General features: G+C 35.3%; 1 protein-coding gene across 2 annotated transcripts in view; it reads right to left on the bottom strand.

Annotated features, from left to right (window-relative positions):
• Window positions 1-16,493, bottom strand: part of DIP2B (disco interacting protein 2 homolog B) — a 211,151-nt gene that overhangs the window by 16,144 nt on the left and 178,514 nt on the right. For both annotated transcript variants that reach the window (XM_051963695.1, XM_051963694.1), the window contains 7 exons: window positions 15,412-15,523; window positions 12,516-12,625; window positions 10,082-10,212; window positions 9,343-9,511; window positions 8,503-8,673; window positions 7,190-7,251; window positions 4,162-4,219 (listed from right to left, as the gene is read on the bottom strand). In XM_051963695.1, the coding sequence (XP_051819655.1) occupies window positions 4,162-4,219; window positions 7,190-7,251; window positions 8,503-8,673; window positions 9,343-9,511; window positions 10,082-10,212; window positions 12,516-12,625; window positions 15,412-15,523 (813 nt within the window). The remainder of the gene's footprint in view (window positions 1-4,161; window positions 4,220-7,189; window positions 7,252-8,502; window positions 8,674-9,342; window positions 9,512-10,081; window positions 10,213-12,515; window positions 12,626-15,411; window positions 15,524-16,493) is intronic.

Consider the following 16,493-nt stretch of genomic DNA (forward strand, 5'->3'; position numbering starts at 1 on the left):
AGGCAAAAAGGAGGTTTGCTAAAGCTGTATTCTGGATTCTCAAGTCCAGAGTCACCAACCTCTCTCCTCCTCATCCTGCGGCAAAGTGACTCTGCCTATCTCCCTCCCCCTTCAACCCTTGCTTATGATTATCTTAACACCATACATTTAGCATTAGCAAGCACCAACAGTGAGAAGAACCATTTATCCAAACATATGCTAACAGAGTCACTGTTTCATATCAAATAGGTAATTAGTCTTAAATGCTTGGTTGTCTGATTCAAGCATATCTTTTTGGAGTTTCAGTCCTCTACAATCTTCCTGAGTTCAAATCTGGCCTCAGATACTAGCTATGTGACTCTGGGCAAGTCACTTAATTTCATTTGCATCAGTTTTCTCATATGTAAAATGAGCTAGAGAAGAAAATGGCAGACCACTCCAGGATCTTTGTCAAGAAAACCCAAATGAGGTCATGAAGAGTTGAATATACTGGAAATTACTGCAGAACAACAAATTTTCTACAAAAAGTACAATCCATTTCTGTACTTTAAAGGATAATACTATATCAAACAGTCTGCAGAGATCACTCTCATGTTATTTTTAGATAAGAGTAATGGATTGCCTTCCTGCAATGAGTGCCCAGTTAGCTAATAAATCTGTGGTATATCTAATTAATCAGTGACTTCTTTAATTCTGTTCAGCAGCACATGAATAACAACAGAGAACTCAGATGGTTAATGTTTGGCAAGGAATTCAAGAACAAAGTACCATTTGGAGTAATGGCCTGAGAAAATACTGAGGGATTGTGGGGAATTAGAAATCACAATAAAAGCAAAGAATTTAGGTTTAGCAGGAGTGAGAAATATGGAAGGATGGAATGATAAAAGGTTATTTCAGATAAAGGAGTGTCTGTTTTATGATTATGGAAATGAAAGACTTTTGGGAAATGGTGAGATCAAGGATTACATGGTAGAGTAGAGAAGTAGTTTATGAGATCTGAGGAAGCAAATTGTTAAAGTGTTTGAAGGAGTATTCACATGAACGTATAGCAGCAGTATAAGGGCAGGCTTTGGGCGAGAAGAAGACTAGATAGATAATAAGTCAGGTATTTAACTCTAGGAGAAAGGAGGGAGGGTGATTAGACATGGGGGCGATTCAGTGGATAACAGTCATCATGAACTATACAGGTGAAAAATTGCCTTCACTCTTCACATTCTGTCACCAAATTATTTCTCCCCTTCTTTTTCAATGTCTAGGTAACACTAGGAACTATCATTCAATTGTTTTTCTTCTCCTGTGCCATTCCATCCTGCTTAATGCAGCCAGACTAATCTTTCTAACACATCTTTCACTGTGCCAGGCTTACTCAAAAAACTACTGAATCAAGTCCAGGTCCTTTAGAATCAATCCTACCATATCTAAGTGCAAGGCATAACTTTATTAGGTCTGTTGCTTCAGTCAGCTAATTTTTATTGCTCATCATCCATGTCTTTGTTTATATATTTGTCCTTTTGATCAGAATGCTCTGATCCATCTCTTGGTTGATCCATATCTTTTACATCTATTTCTTCATTTCCATTAGGACTGCTCATATTCTAATTCAGATTAAAAAAATTTCCACCAATTCATTTTATACTAAAACATCATTGTCAGATGAAACTGTTAAATTCTTCTCAAATGTATAATTAATTAACAAGTGTTTATTATCAATCAATAAGTGGAATAAAATATATATTCTTTCTTTACTCTAGTTTCAGGCTATGTGACTAACCTTATCTTAAATGATTCTTCCACTCCGGGAGTTCTTAACCTCAGGTATGTGAATTTAAAAAAAAAAAAAAATTTATAATGGTATTTCAATATAATTAGTTCCCTTGGTAATCTTATTCCATGCATTTAGAAAAACTGTTCTGAGGAGTTTATAGGCTTCACCAGACTGACAAAAGGAACCAGGATACACAAAAAGATTAAGAACCATATAAACTTACTGTTGCTACACCAGTGGGTGATTTGTTTTCTTTCTTCTTTCTACCATCTGTATTCTTGAGTTCATGACTTTGTTTACCTTATTCCTTAATCTGTACCTAAATTCTCCTTTCTTTTAAAGCATAACACAAATCCCAGACTCCTTGATCAAACTCATATGTGTGCTCTCTCTGCTTTAAATTTACCTAGCATGTAATTACTCTCTTTAATACTAATTTAACACTTAAATATATGTTATTTGGGGATATAATTTATCTTTATATCTTTTCTCATCCAATTTGATTATTATGTTCTTGACAAAAAAAACTTCATGAAACCTATTATTTGATCCCTTTGCTTTTTCTATTTCTCTATAAAACCCTGGCAACTAGAACAAAATATAATTATGCAAAGATCATATCAACATAAAGGAATATAGAAAAATTCCCAAATCATGATGGTCATTCTGCTTCACAGCAGTAAGATACATTGTTGATTTATATTAAATTTGCATCATCTATGAACTCAGCCTTTTTCCTTTGAAAAATATTTATGGAGTCAGTGTTCAGACTATTTTCTAACTTTTGCTTTACTGTCCTCAGGTACATTCTTCCATACTTACTTCCTGAATTTCAATCTGCTTTGGTAGGACTATTTTCTTGTTTTCCAAAAGTCATGTAAAATTTTATTCTTATTTTTTAGAACAAGTGGCATGACGGAGTAACTAAATAGTAGTCTCCAATGTCAGGAACACCTGACTTCCAAGTCCTACCTCTGACAAGTAAGGCCTGTGTGGTCATATGCAAGCTATTCAACCTCCTGGTGCTCTAAGTCAATCTCCAACTATAAAATTGCAAAGAAGGCAATGAGCTGCATCATTAGAAGAAGTTTTATTGATACAGAGTTCCCTGTGTCAATAAAATTATAGCTGCAGTGCTATATTTACCCTATCTTTTAGAACAAAGTTCAGGAAATTTTCATTAGAAAATCAATCACTGTAAGGAGTCCTCCCATTAAGCCTCAGATACAATGCTTTCAAAATTGCATTTCTAATAGTATTTTTAGACAACTATGCAGAGAGATTGTGCTTAGAGCCACAAACCCTTCAGGAAAGGGTTCCTAACTTGGGGTCTAGATTATTAGCAATCTACTTAATTTATTATCATCAGCTAATTTAATAATTACAAAATCTTTACTTTTTTGTTTGGATCTTCCTTACATATAGTGAAAAATAAGCGCTTAGTACAGTGCCTGGTACATAGTAAGCATTTAAAAAACATTTACTGATTATAGACTGTACTTAAGAACAATCTTAGAAAAAAACATTTACTGATTACAGACTGTATAGAAGAACAATCTTAGAACTATGCCAACGCTGCAATAAGCACTAAACAAATACTAAGTATTACTACTTGACACACAAGATCAACATTAACATACCCAAAACTGTATTTTGTGAAAGGTTCTTATATTATTTATTCACTCACTTCATGATTCTGTTAAACTATCAGGAAAATATTTCCAACCATATGAAGATAACTAAAAAGAACTGGAGAAAGGAAAGCTGAGGAGGTTGTGATAGGTGTTTTTAATTATCTGAAGGGCTGAAATATGGAAAAGGGATTAAACTTATTCTGCAAATAGGTCATGCTGGCTTAACACAAAATAAAACTTCCTAACAATCAGAGCTTCCAAAATTGTAATGTGCTGCCTCAAAAGGGACCAATTTGTCTTATATAGGAGGGTCTTCAAGCTGGTAATCCCTCACAAAATATGATAGATTGGGGATTATTTTCAGATACTGCTGGATGAAATGCTTGTTGAGGTCCATCCCAACTTTCAAATTCTGTGATTAGGTGAACATAGGAGAAAAACCCACAAAACTTAGTTGATTCAAGGGTTTATACTATATCTTTTTTGTATATGCAACTAGTTTCTTTTCATTAGTTTCTCTATAAGAAAGCAGGATAAGGAAATGGAGAGAAGTCCAAACTGGTTGATGATGTTTCTTGTTTGCAACTCTAGCAAAAAAAAAAAGAGCTCTTGGAAAAATTTCAAAGTATTGGCAATGAGGATAAGTTTCTGTATATCAATTAGTTGTGTATCAACTATCCTGTTTTCTTTGGTGTGGAGAAATAAATGGATTATATGACCCAAGAATTCTTTAAGCCACACCATCTTGTTTAGGTAAAAGTATTAAGGTAACTACCAAATTACCTTTCCAGATTCTGAGAGAAGTAGGCTCTGGGGAGCTCCCCGTTCCACAAGACGAACTCTATGAAAGAAAACACTGTCAGGAAAATGTTCTTTGTCTCTTTTTGTAGATATACACATATACATAAATATATATACATATATATATATATCCTATATATACCTTGAAAAAATAAATTCAAAATTTCATTAGGCTACAAAACTACTAGTTTGTTTTACCTAATCAATATCCTAAATATAAGATATCCACTGCCACTGTGGAGGCAAGCCTAGATTACTGATAATTCTTCCTACTTATCAATTTTCTTCTTGCTTGATAGCTATTTACATTTAATTTAATTATTTTCAATGCATAAGGTACTGCTGTAAATTTTGTCCCCTTCAACCTTTGGGAGGGCTCTGAAACTGTGTCCCCTTTAATGTGTGAGAGAATTAATGTGTGAGAGAAGGGTGACTGGGGGTCTCAAGCTCTCCTCTGGGAGGGGCACACCCTTCTGTCCATAAGGGCAACTCCCAAGTAAGTAATCTTATTCAATTGGAAATCTAGGCCTAAGGCATAGTCAACATTGAGTGGCTCAAACTCCCAGTTAAGTGATCTCCTTCTATAGAGTGGGTCAAACTGTTCCCCAGCCCCCAGGCCAAGATGTACCCGATATAATTTGCAGACATCCTAACAGAACCTTGCCCACTGTAGAAGATATTTTCTTCTCAGTGTAACTCACCTTTGCTATATTCCTTGCCCACTAAGAAGTCTGTCTTCCTAGCAAGTTAGCTTCTTAGTGCAAATAAAACCCATTCTTTGCCACAAACCTCATGCCACTGGGGCTTGCAATGGGGTTTGCAAATTCTTGCAAAGCCTGCCACTGGGCCAAGGGGATCCTATTGCTGTTAGGGGGTCTCTTTCCCTCAATTCTCACACCTCATCATTTGCACCTCATCAGTATTAATTTTTTTTTTTTTTTTCATTCTTCCTTCCAAATCCCCATCAGGAATCTTTGACTTTCTTTTCATTCGTTCCAGTCCTCTCCACCCATGTGACTTCAGTCAGTGAAACCTCAAGTATTATAGGATTGTATCATTTAATAAACTTTTAGTTGCTTATAATATAATGTCTTTTAAATAATGACATTTAATTGAGGTTTTAGCCACAAAGTTTTCTGTAAAATAGTATATATATATAGCACAGAATAAATCAAAAGCTAATTAACAATGTTAAAGAAGTTCTCAAGTTTTTTAGAAGAGATTCAATATTGGAGAAAGTCTAGAGGCCTCTGAAATCTACCAGTAGTTAACTATTTTGTAGCAATAAACTAAGGAGATTCAACACATAGAAAGTTAGTGGAACACTTAGAAGAATATACAACTAACTTCTCCCTCAAAACCAATGGAGAACACTTGATTTATTAGGCTCAGGACAATTTTATATTCCAAAATCCTTTCTATATCTATGCTTTTCCAACACGTTCCTTGGCCTGTCAGGTGGTACAGTGCATTGGGTGCACTGTCAGGAAGCCAAAATCCAGGCTCAGATATTTATGAGCTCTGTGACCTCAGGCTTTAATTGCTGTTTGCTCCAGTTTTTTTTTTTTTTGCCTAAATAATGGGAATAATAATAATAACACCTACCTCCTATGACTGTTACATATATAATTATTCTTTTTAAGCTCTCCTTCACCCTAGGCATTTTGTTAGGTGTCAAGATCTTTCATTTGTACCTCTGGAACTTCTTGCATATTGTTATTTTCTCTACTGTGACCACACAGATTCAGGTTCTTACCTCTTCTGGGATTATTGGGATAGCCTCCTAAAGGGTATCTTCACTTCCAATCTCAAGCGATCCTCCAGCTACTCTCAGAGTCAATCTTTCTAATGTAAAGCTAATATGATATCATTCCTCTTCTCAGAAACTTTCAGTAGTTCACTGCCTATTGATCAAGTATCAACTCCAATTCCTAGCATGCAAGGATCCCCATAATTTGGTTCCAGAGTAGCTGAACAACTTTATCTCATGTAACACATTCTTTAGTTGAACTCCCCTTTACTTGACTCTCCCCTTCTGTTGTGTCTGTGGCCTGTGTATATGCTGACCTCTCTCCTTTCCTCCCTTCCCTCCCACTCCTCAGATTCTTTCCTTCCCATCTTCTGTCTCAAGAGTTCTGAAGACTGATGTCCCTTCTTCCATCAAACACTTCTTCAGACCACCCCTCAATTTCTCACTGCACTTTGCCTCCTGCTTTCTTATTGTATACTTAACTCATTTTCCCTTCTAGTTATTGGTGGATGTGTCCCTCCTCCACTAGACTCTAGGTCCATGAGAAGAGGGTCTGTGTCATCTCTAAATCCAAATCCAGTGCTTTACACACAGTAAGAACCCAATAAATATTTGATGAAATGAATTTCCTTAGAATCAGAGACTTGTAAGCAGGAAGAGACCTCAGAGGACATCAAAGCTCTCACTTTTGAGATGAAGAATCCAAGATTCAATGAGCTTCCATGACTTGTCTATGGCCACATAACTATTAGGTGGTAGAGCCAGGAATCCAAATAAGGTCTCTGGAGTCCGTAGCCTAGTGTTTCTTCTACTCTTTTCTTCAGACTTCTGTTTTTGGAATGTAATCCCTCAAATAGAAGGAACCTGTTTCTTGTTTTCAATTAATTTCTGCTTAATTCCCAGTACAACCTAATGCACAAATTTGATATTGATTCTGGTGCTACTCTTCATCACTTGGGGTTTGGTAATTCACTTCTCCTCAAGTGTAAAATGAGGGGCTTGGGCTACATGCCCTTCAAAGTCTCTTTCAGCTTGAAATCTTGTGATTTCCCTGATTCAGAAATATAGCTCATCAACACAGTATAAAAGACTTTCTGTTGCTGTAAGTCCACCAAGTGTTAATAAAAAAAAAAGTGTGTCATCCTCTACGAAGTAGAGTATCACTTTTTTTTCCTTCTGTAAGGAAAAAAATGTTGGCTTCACTGATACATTCCAATTGCAAAAGGGAGGCCTTATAATATAAATCTGAAATTACTATACCTGTCATGTCTTAGCGATTTCAGATCTACATACACAGTTGTTGGATCAGGCCCTGAGGTTCCCTAAAGAAAAAAAAATTTCCGATATGTTATTTATTAGAAAATAGACATCAATGTGTATTTTTTCTATTTCATCATTTTAAATTTAAAAAACTACAGATTTCAAACATATAGTGAAAGAACATACACCTCACTTTGAAAATTATCTATCTTCCTCCTATTTCTCTGCAACTTGTTGAGGCTTATGCAGAGTCACACTTCATTGTAGTGTTCATTATCTCAGGGTATAAAGCTGTGCAAGAAAGTGAGTTTTTTTTTCAGAGTGATAATTTTATTTATCATATATACTCGAGTATAAGTCGACCCGAATATAAGCCGAGGCCCCTAATTTTAACCCAAAAATCTGGGAAAACTTATTATATCAGTAGGTTTAGGTAGCGCAGCGGTGCCCGCAGAGGAGGAGAGCGGGTGCCGGTATACGTATGTAAAGCAGTTGCCAGCATTAATATACAGTCCGGTTACTGACTGTGATACTACAGGAACAGCCGCATCACTGTAGCAATGGGCGGCCCAAAAATTGGGCAGAAAAACTCGGCTTATCCTCAAGTAAATACGGTATCTATTTTTATTATAGCTTTTTATTGACAAAACATATGCATGGGTAATTTTTCAACATTGATCCTTCTGTTTCAATTTTTCGCCTCCCCTAGATGGCAGGTAGTCCCATACATGTTAAATATGTTAAAATATATGTTAAATATAATATAGTATATGTATACATATTTATATAGTTGTCTTGCTACACAAGAAAAATAGGATTTAGAAAGAAGGTAAAAATAATCTGGGAAGAAAAACAAAAATGCAAGCAAACAGAAAGAGTGTAAATGCTATGTTGTGGTCCACAGTCATGTCCCGGTGTTCTTTTGCTGGGTGTTACTGATCAACTGGAACTGATTTGGATCCTCTCATTGTTGAAGAGAGCCACTTTCATCAGAAGTGATCCTCATAGAGTAAGTGTATAATGATCTCCTGGTTCTGCTCATTTCACTTAGCATCAGTTCACCTAAGTCTCTCCAAGCCTCTCTGTATTCATCCTGCTGGTAATTTCTTACAGAACAATAATATTCATATACCACAATTTATTCAGCCATTCTCCAATTGATGGGCATACATTCAATTTCCAGTTTTTAGCCACTACAAAAAGGGCTGACACAAACGTTTTTGCACATAAGGGTCCTTTAAGGAAGTTCTATAATAAACTAGGATTCTATAATAAACTAGGATTTCAAGTGAAAAATTTTTTTAGAAGGTCACCTGTAAACAGATTGCCACATTGACTCTTGATCCAAATGTCGTGCTGACAGCCCGTGGAGAGAGGCCAATATCTTTGAAAAGCTTGGAGAAGGAGTGCTGGAGGGTGACACGAGGCCGCTCCTCAGCAACAACCACACAGGTCCGGACACAGGACAGATTTATGCCTCTTGCCTATAAAAATGTTTGATCAATAACACATAGGACCATAAAAAAAATGAATCATTAGCTATGCTTTCTTTTTGGCTAGGTACAGAGTTAAAGGACTCCAATTTCTCACCACAAACAAGTCTAAAAGTTAACATTTCATTATTTTTCTCCTTTTTAAAATATTTTCCTGAAGTTCTTTTGTTTATACTGCTTTCACTTCTTGAATTTCCCCCTATCAATTAGACACATTATTTGAAAATATAAAAACCAATCTATTAAAATAGGGTATAGTCTTTGATTCTTGCATTCAAGATCTCGTTTCATTTAAAGACACGATTCTTTTATCTTTACATAAGGTGTCATTTCTATCTAGTTTTCTACTGATTTTCTCAACTGTCATTGTCAAAGCTGGGAGCTGAGAAATAGCTGCCTCAGAGTTCCTCAAGAATTTGTTTAATGGATTTGCCAGAAAAGTAGAAAAGATGTGCCAATGTTTTGTGGCTGGCACACAGGAGTTAGATTTTTCAGAGACATCTCTGAGAGAGATGACAACATCTCTGAGAGAATGACAACTTTGGTCATCCCTCCTCCCTCTGATCTTTAAAAATACAATGTTTCTTTAAATTCTTATAGACTCATCTCTTTGGTCACTACTTTACATCAATTTTTATGTTAGATTGCAAAATCATTTACCTTTAAGACTTCTACTTGGTTCCCAAGTCCCTTGGTGCACAGCTCCATTACTGAGTAGGAACAAAAAGTGTCCCTGATTTTGTACTGGTTTACAGTAGAAAGCCAAAGGAAAAGGTTGTTTTCAAGCTCCATGGGAGGAATTAAAACTGACTGGTGACCTGAATATACACTGCAACAGAAAGGATTAAGAAGATAGTCTGAGATCATGACAGAATCCTATATACCATGATACAAAAGAATTGAGCCCAGGGTGGCAGTCATTCAAGAGCCAACATCCCTAGGAAATGTGCACCTGTGAGAAGATGGCATTTATCTATAACACAGGCAGCTCTCTGACAAGAAAGCTGAAAGAAGCTCTCTTCTACCTATCCACTATCATTTCATCTGACCATGTTCCCAGATGCCAACAACATGTTTGAGAGGGGGCACGTTCTGATCATCTGGGCATGTTCTAATTTATTTGTGTCACCTCTAACTTGATATTAATTTTAAAAAGGGATTATTAGGTAAGAGAGGAAGAGAATGATAATAGGACATTTCCTTCTAACAATCTAACAATGAAGGTAACTCAATGGAAAAAGGGAATGAAGACCAAATCAATATAAGTGATGAAATTAGCAAATAAATATCAGAAACTTAAAAATATGATTAAAATCACAGAATATAAAGATTACTAGTTAAGGTAAATAACCCAGGCTACCATTCTACTTCTGACAGTTTCTCAGTTTGAAACCCTTACCTGCAGAGACACCAGAGTGCAAAGCCAAGGCCACAGTAGGGGTCAAGGCAGATGGCAATCTGCCGAGAGGAGTATAATTCACATTGGAGTTTGATGGCTCTACAAAGAGCATTTACAGCAGAGTGGGACATCTGCAAAAGATAAAGCAGAGATGAAGACAGAATGTTGACTCCAAGGGTGAAACAATAGGTATTCAGGAATACTGAAGAGGGGAAGCCCAGAGCTGGCTGTATATGACTTTTAATTTTTCCAAACATCTCAAAGCATAAAAATGAGATTCTCCTCACCAACTTCAAAGAATTGTTCTGATTCTCTAGTTATATTACCTAGTTTAATTACCTCTAGTTTAATTTACCAATACTATGAAGAGGTTTAAAAGAAAATGATCCTCTTGGTATAAACAGAAAAAATTTTCATTTCAAAAAGTCAATTACATAAGAGTTGGAATGATAGCCTCTTTATTCTCATTATCTGACTAACTTCAATACTTCCCTAAACCCTGCCCCCGCAGAAGCAAAAACAAAAACAAACAAAAAACCAACCCATACCTGTGATTGCATTAGCTTAGATACTTTCTTTATTAAAGCAGATTACATTGTAATGGAATATTATAGTTCTATATGAAATAATGACCAGATTGATTTCAGAAAAGACTGGAAAGTCTTACAGGAACTAATGCTAAGTGAAATGAGCAGAACCAGGAGAACATTGTACACAATAACAAGATTATGTGAGGATTATTATGATAGACTTAATTCTTCTCAGCAATATAGTAATCTAAGACAATTACAGTAGACTTAGGGTAGAAAATAACCATCTACATCCAGAGAGAACCATGGAATCTAAATACAGATTGAAGTATATTATTTCCACTTTTTTTTTGTTTGCTGTTTTGTTTTCATGGTTTTTCTCTTTTGTTCTGATTTTTCTTTCACAATATGCCTAATATGGAAATATATTTAAAATGGTTGTATATGAATAAAACATATGAAATTGTCCACTGTCTTGGGGAGGGGGAAGGAAAAAGAAATTTCAAACTCAAAATCTTAAAAAAATGATTGTTGAAAAATTATTTTTACATGTAATTGGAAAAATAAAATACCACTAAAATAAAAAAAATAAAATAGACTATAGCTTCCTCTTGCCTCAGCAAGTTGCTGTGACCAAAAAAATTGATAACCTAAGTGGCCAACCTATCCAAACCTAATTAGGCCTACATTGCAAGCCTCTGTAGCTTTGGAACAATTATCCAAGCTTACATCATATTACACAGTTTTTCAGAACCTAAGATCATCTCCAAACTATGAAAAAGCTTTTGGATTTGGCAATCAAGAGATCAATGAAACCGTGGGTGACATAAATTTCCACTAAATGATGAAACTGGAAGTCATTGCACAGGTTAAGAGCAGAAGTAAAAGCAATGAAGGTAGAGCACAGATACCTTTTTCAAGGAGTTTGATATAAAAGAGATAGAACAAAGATAACTGCTTGAAGAGAATAAGTTCTACTGAAAATTTTTTTTAAAGATAGGTGAGATCTGAGCATCTTTTTAAGTAGCAAGGAAGGAATAGGTGGATGGGGGAGAGATTAAAAAATTAAAGTAGGGATGACTAAGAAAATAATTTGTCTGCCAGAAGAGAAAACAGGTCGTGGAAACATGAGTAAAAGTAGAAGAGTTGCCCAAATAAGATGTTACCTCTTCCTCAAGGCTGAAATAAAGGAGAGAATGGGGATGATAACAAAAGACTATATATATGATAAGAGCTGTGAAAAAGAGGAAGCTCATAGTACATGATTTAAATATAATGAGAAGTCTTCTGCTGAGGGAGAAGGGAAAGGGAATGGTATATGAGAAGTTTAAGGAGAGAAAGGGCTTGCAACCAGTTGTGGGAAAGGGAAGAATCAGTCAAGGGAAAAGTAAAATAATGGCCTTGTAATCCTGAAAAATTCATGAGATTAACATAAATTTATAGTAAACCCAGTTAACACATTTAACCAAATAGATGGTGTTGGAAATAGGTCAAGGGAACAACAGTGTAAAATAAAACTGGTTCATTACAGGGTCAAAATTGGGAATGGAGGAAAGCCAGAGCAGGGATTTTATATATTCATAAGTTCAATTTCACATAGAGAATTTCAGAGTTGGAAAACACCTCTGTGGCCATCTAGTACCAAAAGAAATCCCTCCTATCATATATCTGACAAGTGGTCATCCCGTTTTTGTATGAAGATCTTCAAAGAGGGAACACTATCCCTAGCAGCCTATTCCACTTTGGGATAGTTCCACTTAGTGTTAATTTTGCTTGCTATCAAACCTAAATGAGCCTTTCTATGATTTTCACTTTTGCTCCTCTAATGGTGCTCTCGCTACCCAAACAGAACAGTTTGTTATTCTGATACTCAGCAAGCATTTGGACATGACTCATCACTGTACCTTCACTCCAGTAAGCATTCCAGTTGTGGAAACACTAAAATCGAGGTATGCTAGCATTTCTGGGGTGGGAGGTTTATACAGCTGAGGTAACCGCTTTCTGGGCAAATCATCTGCAAAGAAATAATCCACAGTCAGTGTTAGAACATGCAATTTACTGCCCATATTTTTGTCTTTGTCTTGAACAGGCTGTCCTCTATGCTTGGTATATATGCCCTTCCTACCTCTGCTCACCAAAATGCTCAGTTTCCTTATGAATAATTTTTTAATGTGCATATTTGCATACAAATATATACTCCCCTGGTAGGAATGAAAACTCCCTGAAGGTAGAGATTATTTCTTTTCTATCTTTGTAACTCTTATGTTTAGTTTAATGTATAGAAGGCAGTAGGAGTCTAATAAATATTTCATAATTAGTTGAGTGATTTCAAATAGTTTCATAAAAATTGTTCCAAGTTTAGCTTCTGTGTTCTACTAAGTAAACTTTGGCTTTTTAATTTAAGTAATCAACCAGGAGGCCATTCTGTCACATGTGGAAATGCTTTTGTGATGACAGTACCACTAAGGTGAAGAGAAACAAATAATTTTATGCATATCTGATGGAATTTAATTAAAAAGTGAAATGTGGAACTCTGGATGTTAACCTGGATTCAGAAAGATGGTTATTTATAGCTCCAAAGTGACATTCTAGACATTAAAACTATGATGAAAAGGTTTACAAGTACTTTAATGAGGTTTATACAATCCAAGTTTCCAATGAAGCAAAGGAGAGAAAGGAAGTTGGACATCTTTTGTTTTCTCTTTCCTCATTCATGAAATGCAATAGCCTAGACTGGCTCCTTCTGCTTCCTTAATGAAGACTAAATTTAGATACATGAGCTTAATGATTTAAAGGCAGTGAAATTGAGCTCCAGTTTTGGAGTCTTTATACTTGATTTTAGACTACCTTACCCTAAGGACCCAATGTCCTGAAGAGCAAAGACTTGCTTAACTAAAGCCCTCCAAAACAACTTTCTGGTTCTTGATCTGAACCACTGCATAGGGCATTCCCATTATGTTATCAATTCCTAGAAATCTCTTAAAATCACAGATATCAATTTGTAGCATTGGCTTCATAGCAATCCAACCATATGGCATGAGCATTCAATGTTTAAGTGTGTTAATATAAAGATGTATACATGTACTCATGCACTTGTACTACATAGTCTTACAGAATACACACCCACACCCACATACACACCCACACCCACACACGGTCTATCTTGCAATTTATTCATGAAAACAGTAATTGTGGGAATAACCATAGAGAGGCAGTATAGTATAACAGAGAGAGCTAGCCTTAGAATGAGGAGAATCAGAGTTTGAGTGCTATGTGTAACATAAATTTGCAGAACTGCAAATTTGCATCAGTAATGAAATAACTAAAATCACAGGTATGGACAAAAAAGTGAATAATTTGACTACCACTTGACATTTGAACATTGTCTATAAACTTTAGAATATTGACATATTTCATTTTATGCTAAGAAATAGTATTCCTGTAAAGAAGGGAAAGGGACCTGTATGTTCAAGAATGTATGTAGTAGCCCTCTTAGTAGTGGCCAGAAACTGGAAACTAAGTGGATGCCGATCAATTGGAGAATGGCTGAACAAATTGTGGTGTATGAATGTTATGGAATATTATTGTTCTGTAAGAAATGACCAGCAGGATGATTTCAGAAAGGCCTGGAGAGACTTATATGAACTGATATTGAGTGAAATGAGCAGGACCAGGAGATCATTTATATACTTCAACAATACTATATGATGATCAATTCTGATGAACATGGCCATCTTCAACAATGAGATGAAACACATCAGTTCCAACTGTAATGTATTGAATTGAACCAGCTACACCTAGCAAAAGAACTCTGGGAAATGAGTGTGAATCACTACATAGCATTCCCAATCCCTCTATTTTTGTCCGCCTGCATTTTTGATTTCCTTCACAGGTTAATTATACATTATTTCAAAGTCCGATTCTTCTTGTGCAGCAAAATAACTGTATGGACATGTATACATATATTGTATTTAACATACTTTAACATATTTAACATGCATTGGTCTACCTGCCATCTGGGGGAGGGAGTGGGGAGAAGGAAGGGAAAAATTGGAAAAAAGGTTTTGCAACTGTCAATGCAGAAAAATTACTCATGCATAGATCTTGTAAATAAAAAGCTATAATAATTAAAAAATAAAATTAAATAAATAAAAAAAGAAATAGTATCCCTATAATATCAAACTGGAATTTATTTTCCTTTGACTTTTTATTATTGCCTTTTTATAGATAAGGGAAACTGAGGTCAAGGGAAGTTAAATGATTTGTCCAAGGTTTACATGGTCAGTGAGTCACAGAATCAGGACTACAAATCAGATCTTTCAAAGTCCAACCAAGTGATCTTTCTGTTATACTACATCAAAAGGCAAAGAAGAGATCTTTTTAATACTTTATAATCACTTAAATATCATCCTGACCAAAATAAATACAACAATCGTTGGGCAGTGATATTAGTGAGTTATAATATGTGTTCACAGAATTTTTTTCATTTTAAATTATTTTTAGAATTTGAATATTCAGGCATCTTTGGATTTGAATCATTATAATTTCTTGGACTTTCTTTGCACTGCAATTTAGAGCAAATTAATTTGTCTAGTGAATATTTAATTTTGGGTTTATATAAATAAAATGTGCTCCAATACAAGTACTATGAAAATAAGTATAATTTATGTATAATTTAACATAATCTTTTGGAGTTTCTTAGGTACCATGGGTTAATGCAAATACTACTTTCTCAACAACTCTAGAACAAAGAACCTAAGAACTGTGCTTGGAGGTCTGAAATCAAGATGACTCTTTCACCTGTGTCAATGATGGTTGGCCATGTTTTCACATCTACAGCTGCTGCTGCCTCTCTAGACTTCAGCAACCTCATAAGGGTCTGAGTTGTGAGAATGCAGGCTGCTTTACTGACCTAGGAAACAGGTATGAGAAAAGAAGGAAAAAAAAAACATAAGCAGTAGTAACATCAAACATATTCCTTCTTAGGCAAGTACTCTGGATTGTATCAATTTTCCTCCTAGAAGCTAATGGGGACCTCAAATATCTGGGCAAAATTTCTCGTTTTTCATTTTACAAATATGAGAAAATTGAGGCACAGAGAAATAATATGACTTTCTTAAAATAACAAAGCAAGTTAGTGGGAAAGTTGGAACTTGAGTCTAGTCCTTCTAAAATCCAGTCCATGAAGCAGGTATGAAAAAATGTGAATTTATTTTTAATAATATATTAAAAAATAATAAATATGAAAAAAATCTCTCTTGTATTTTTTCTTCTTGAAGCATATAAAAGGAAGGTGTTATTTATTTGGACTTGGACCAAAATTTAGTTCTGTAATCTTACATTTTCTCCTACATAGTGACATGTAACAACAACAATAATAACTTCTACTTATATAGCACTTGATGTTTGCATAATACTTTCCATCATTTGGTTTTCCTCATATGATTCCCACAACAATACTGTGAAGTATAGACTACAGATATTAGTGCCTGATTTTACAGGTAGAGAAACTAAAGAGAGATAGGTGAAGTACTTGAAGGTGGGATTTGAATCTAGGGAATGTCCTGACTTTTGAGTTTTGAGCTCTTTTTACACACTACACTGCCTGATATATTTGAAAAGCAGAATTTTCATTTTCGGATCCTTGAACTCCACTATCCAGACTGTGATGAAGTTTTTGCAGAATATACCTCTTAGGACCTAAGGAAATCTACACTAAACACTCCTTGATCCTATGGACATAAGCCATTCTCAGAAAAACATTACATACATTTAAAATGAAAACTTAACACAATGACCAGGAAATTGCCCAGTACTCTAAAGTATAAGTGGATTCAATGCAACCAAACATATTTATCTTGGATCTTGTGACACTTGGATAC

Source organism: Antechinus flavipes, chromosome 5 (genome assembly GCF_016432865.1).
Source record: "Antechinus flavipes isolate AdamAnt ecotype Samford, QLD, Australia chromosome 5, AdamAnt_v2, whole genome shotgun sequence".
In the NCBI taxonomy this organism is placed as follows: Eukaryota; Metazoa; Chordata; class Mammalia; order Dasyuromorphia; family Dasyuridae; genus Antechinus; species Antechinus flavipes.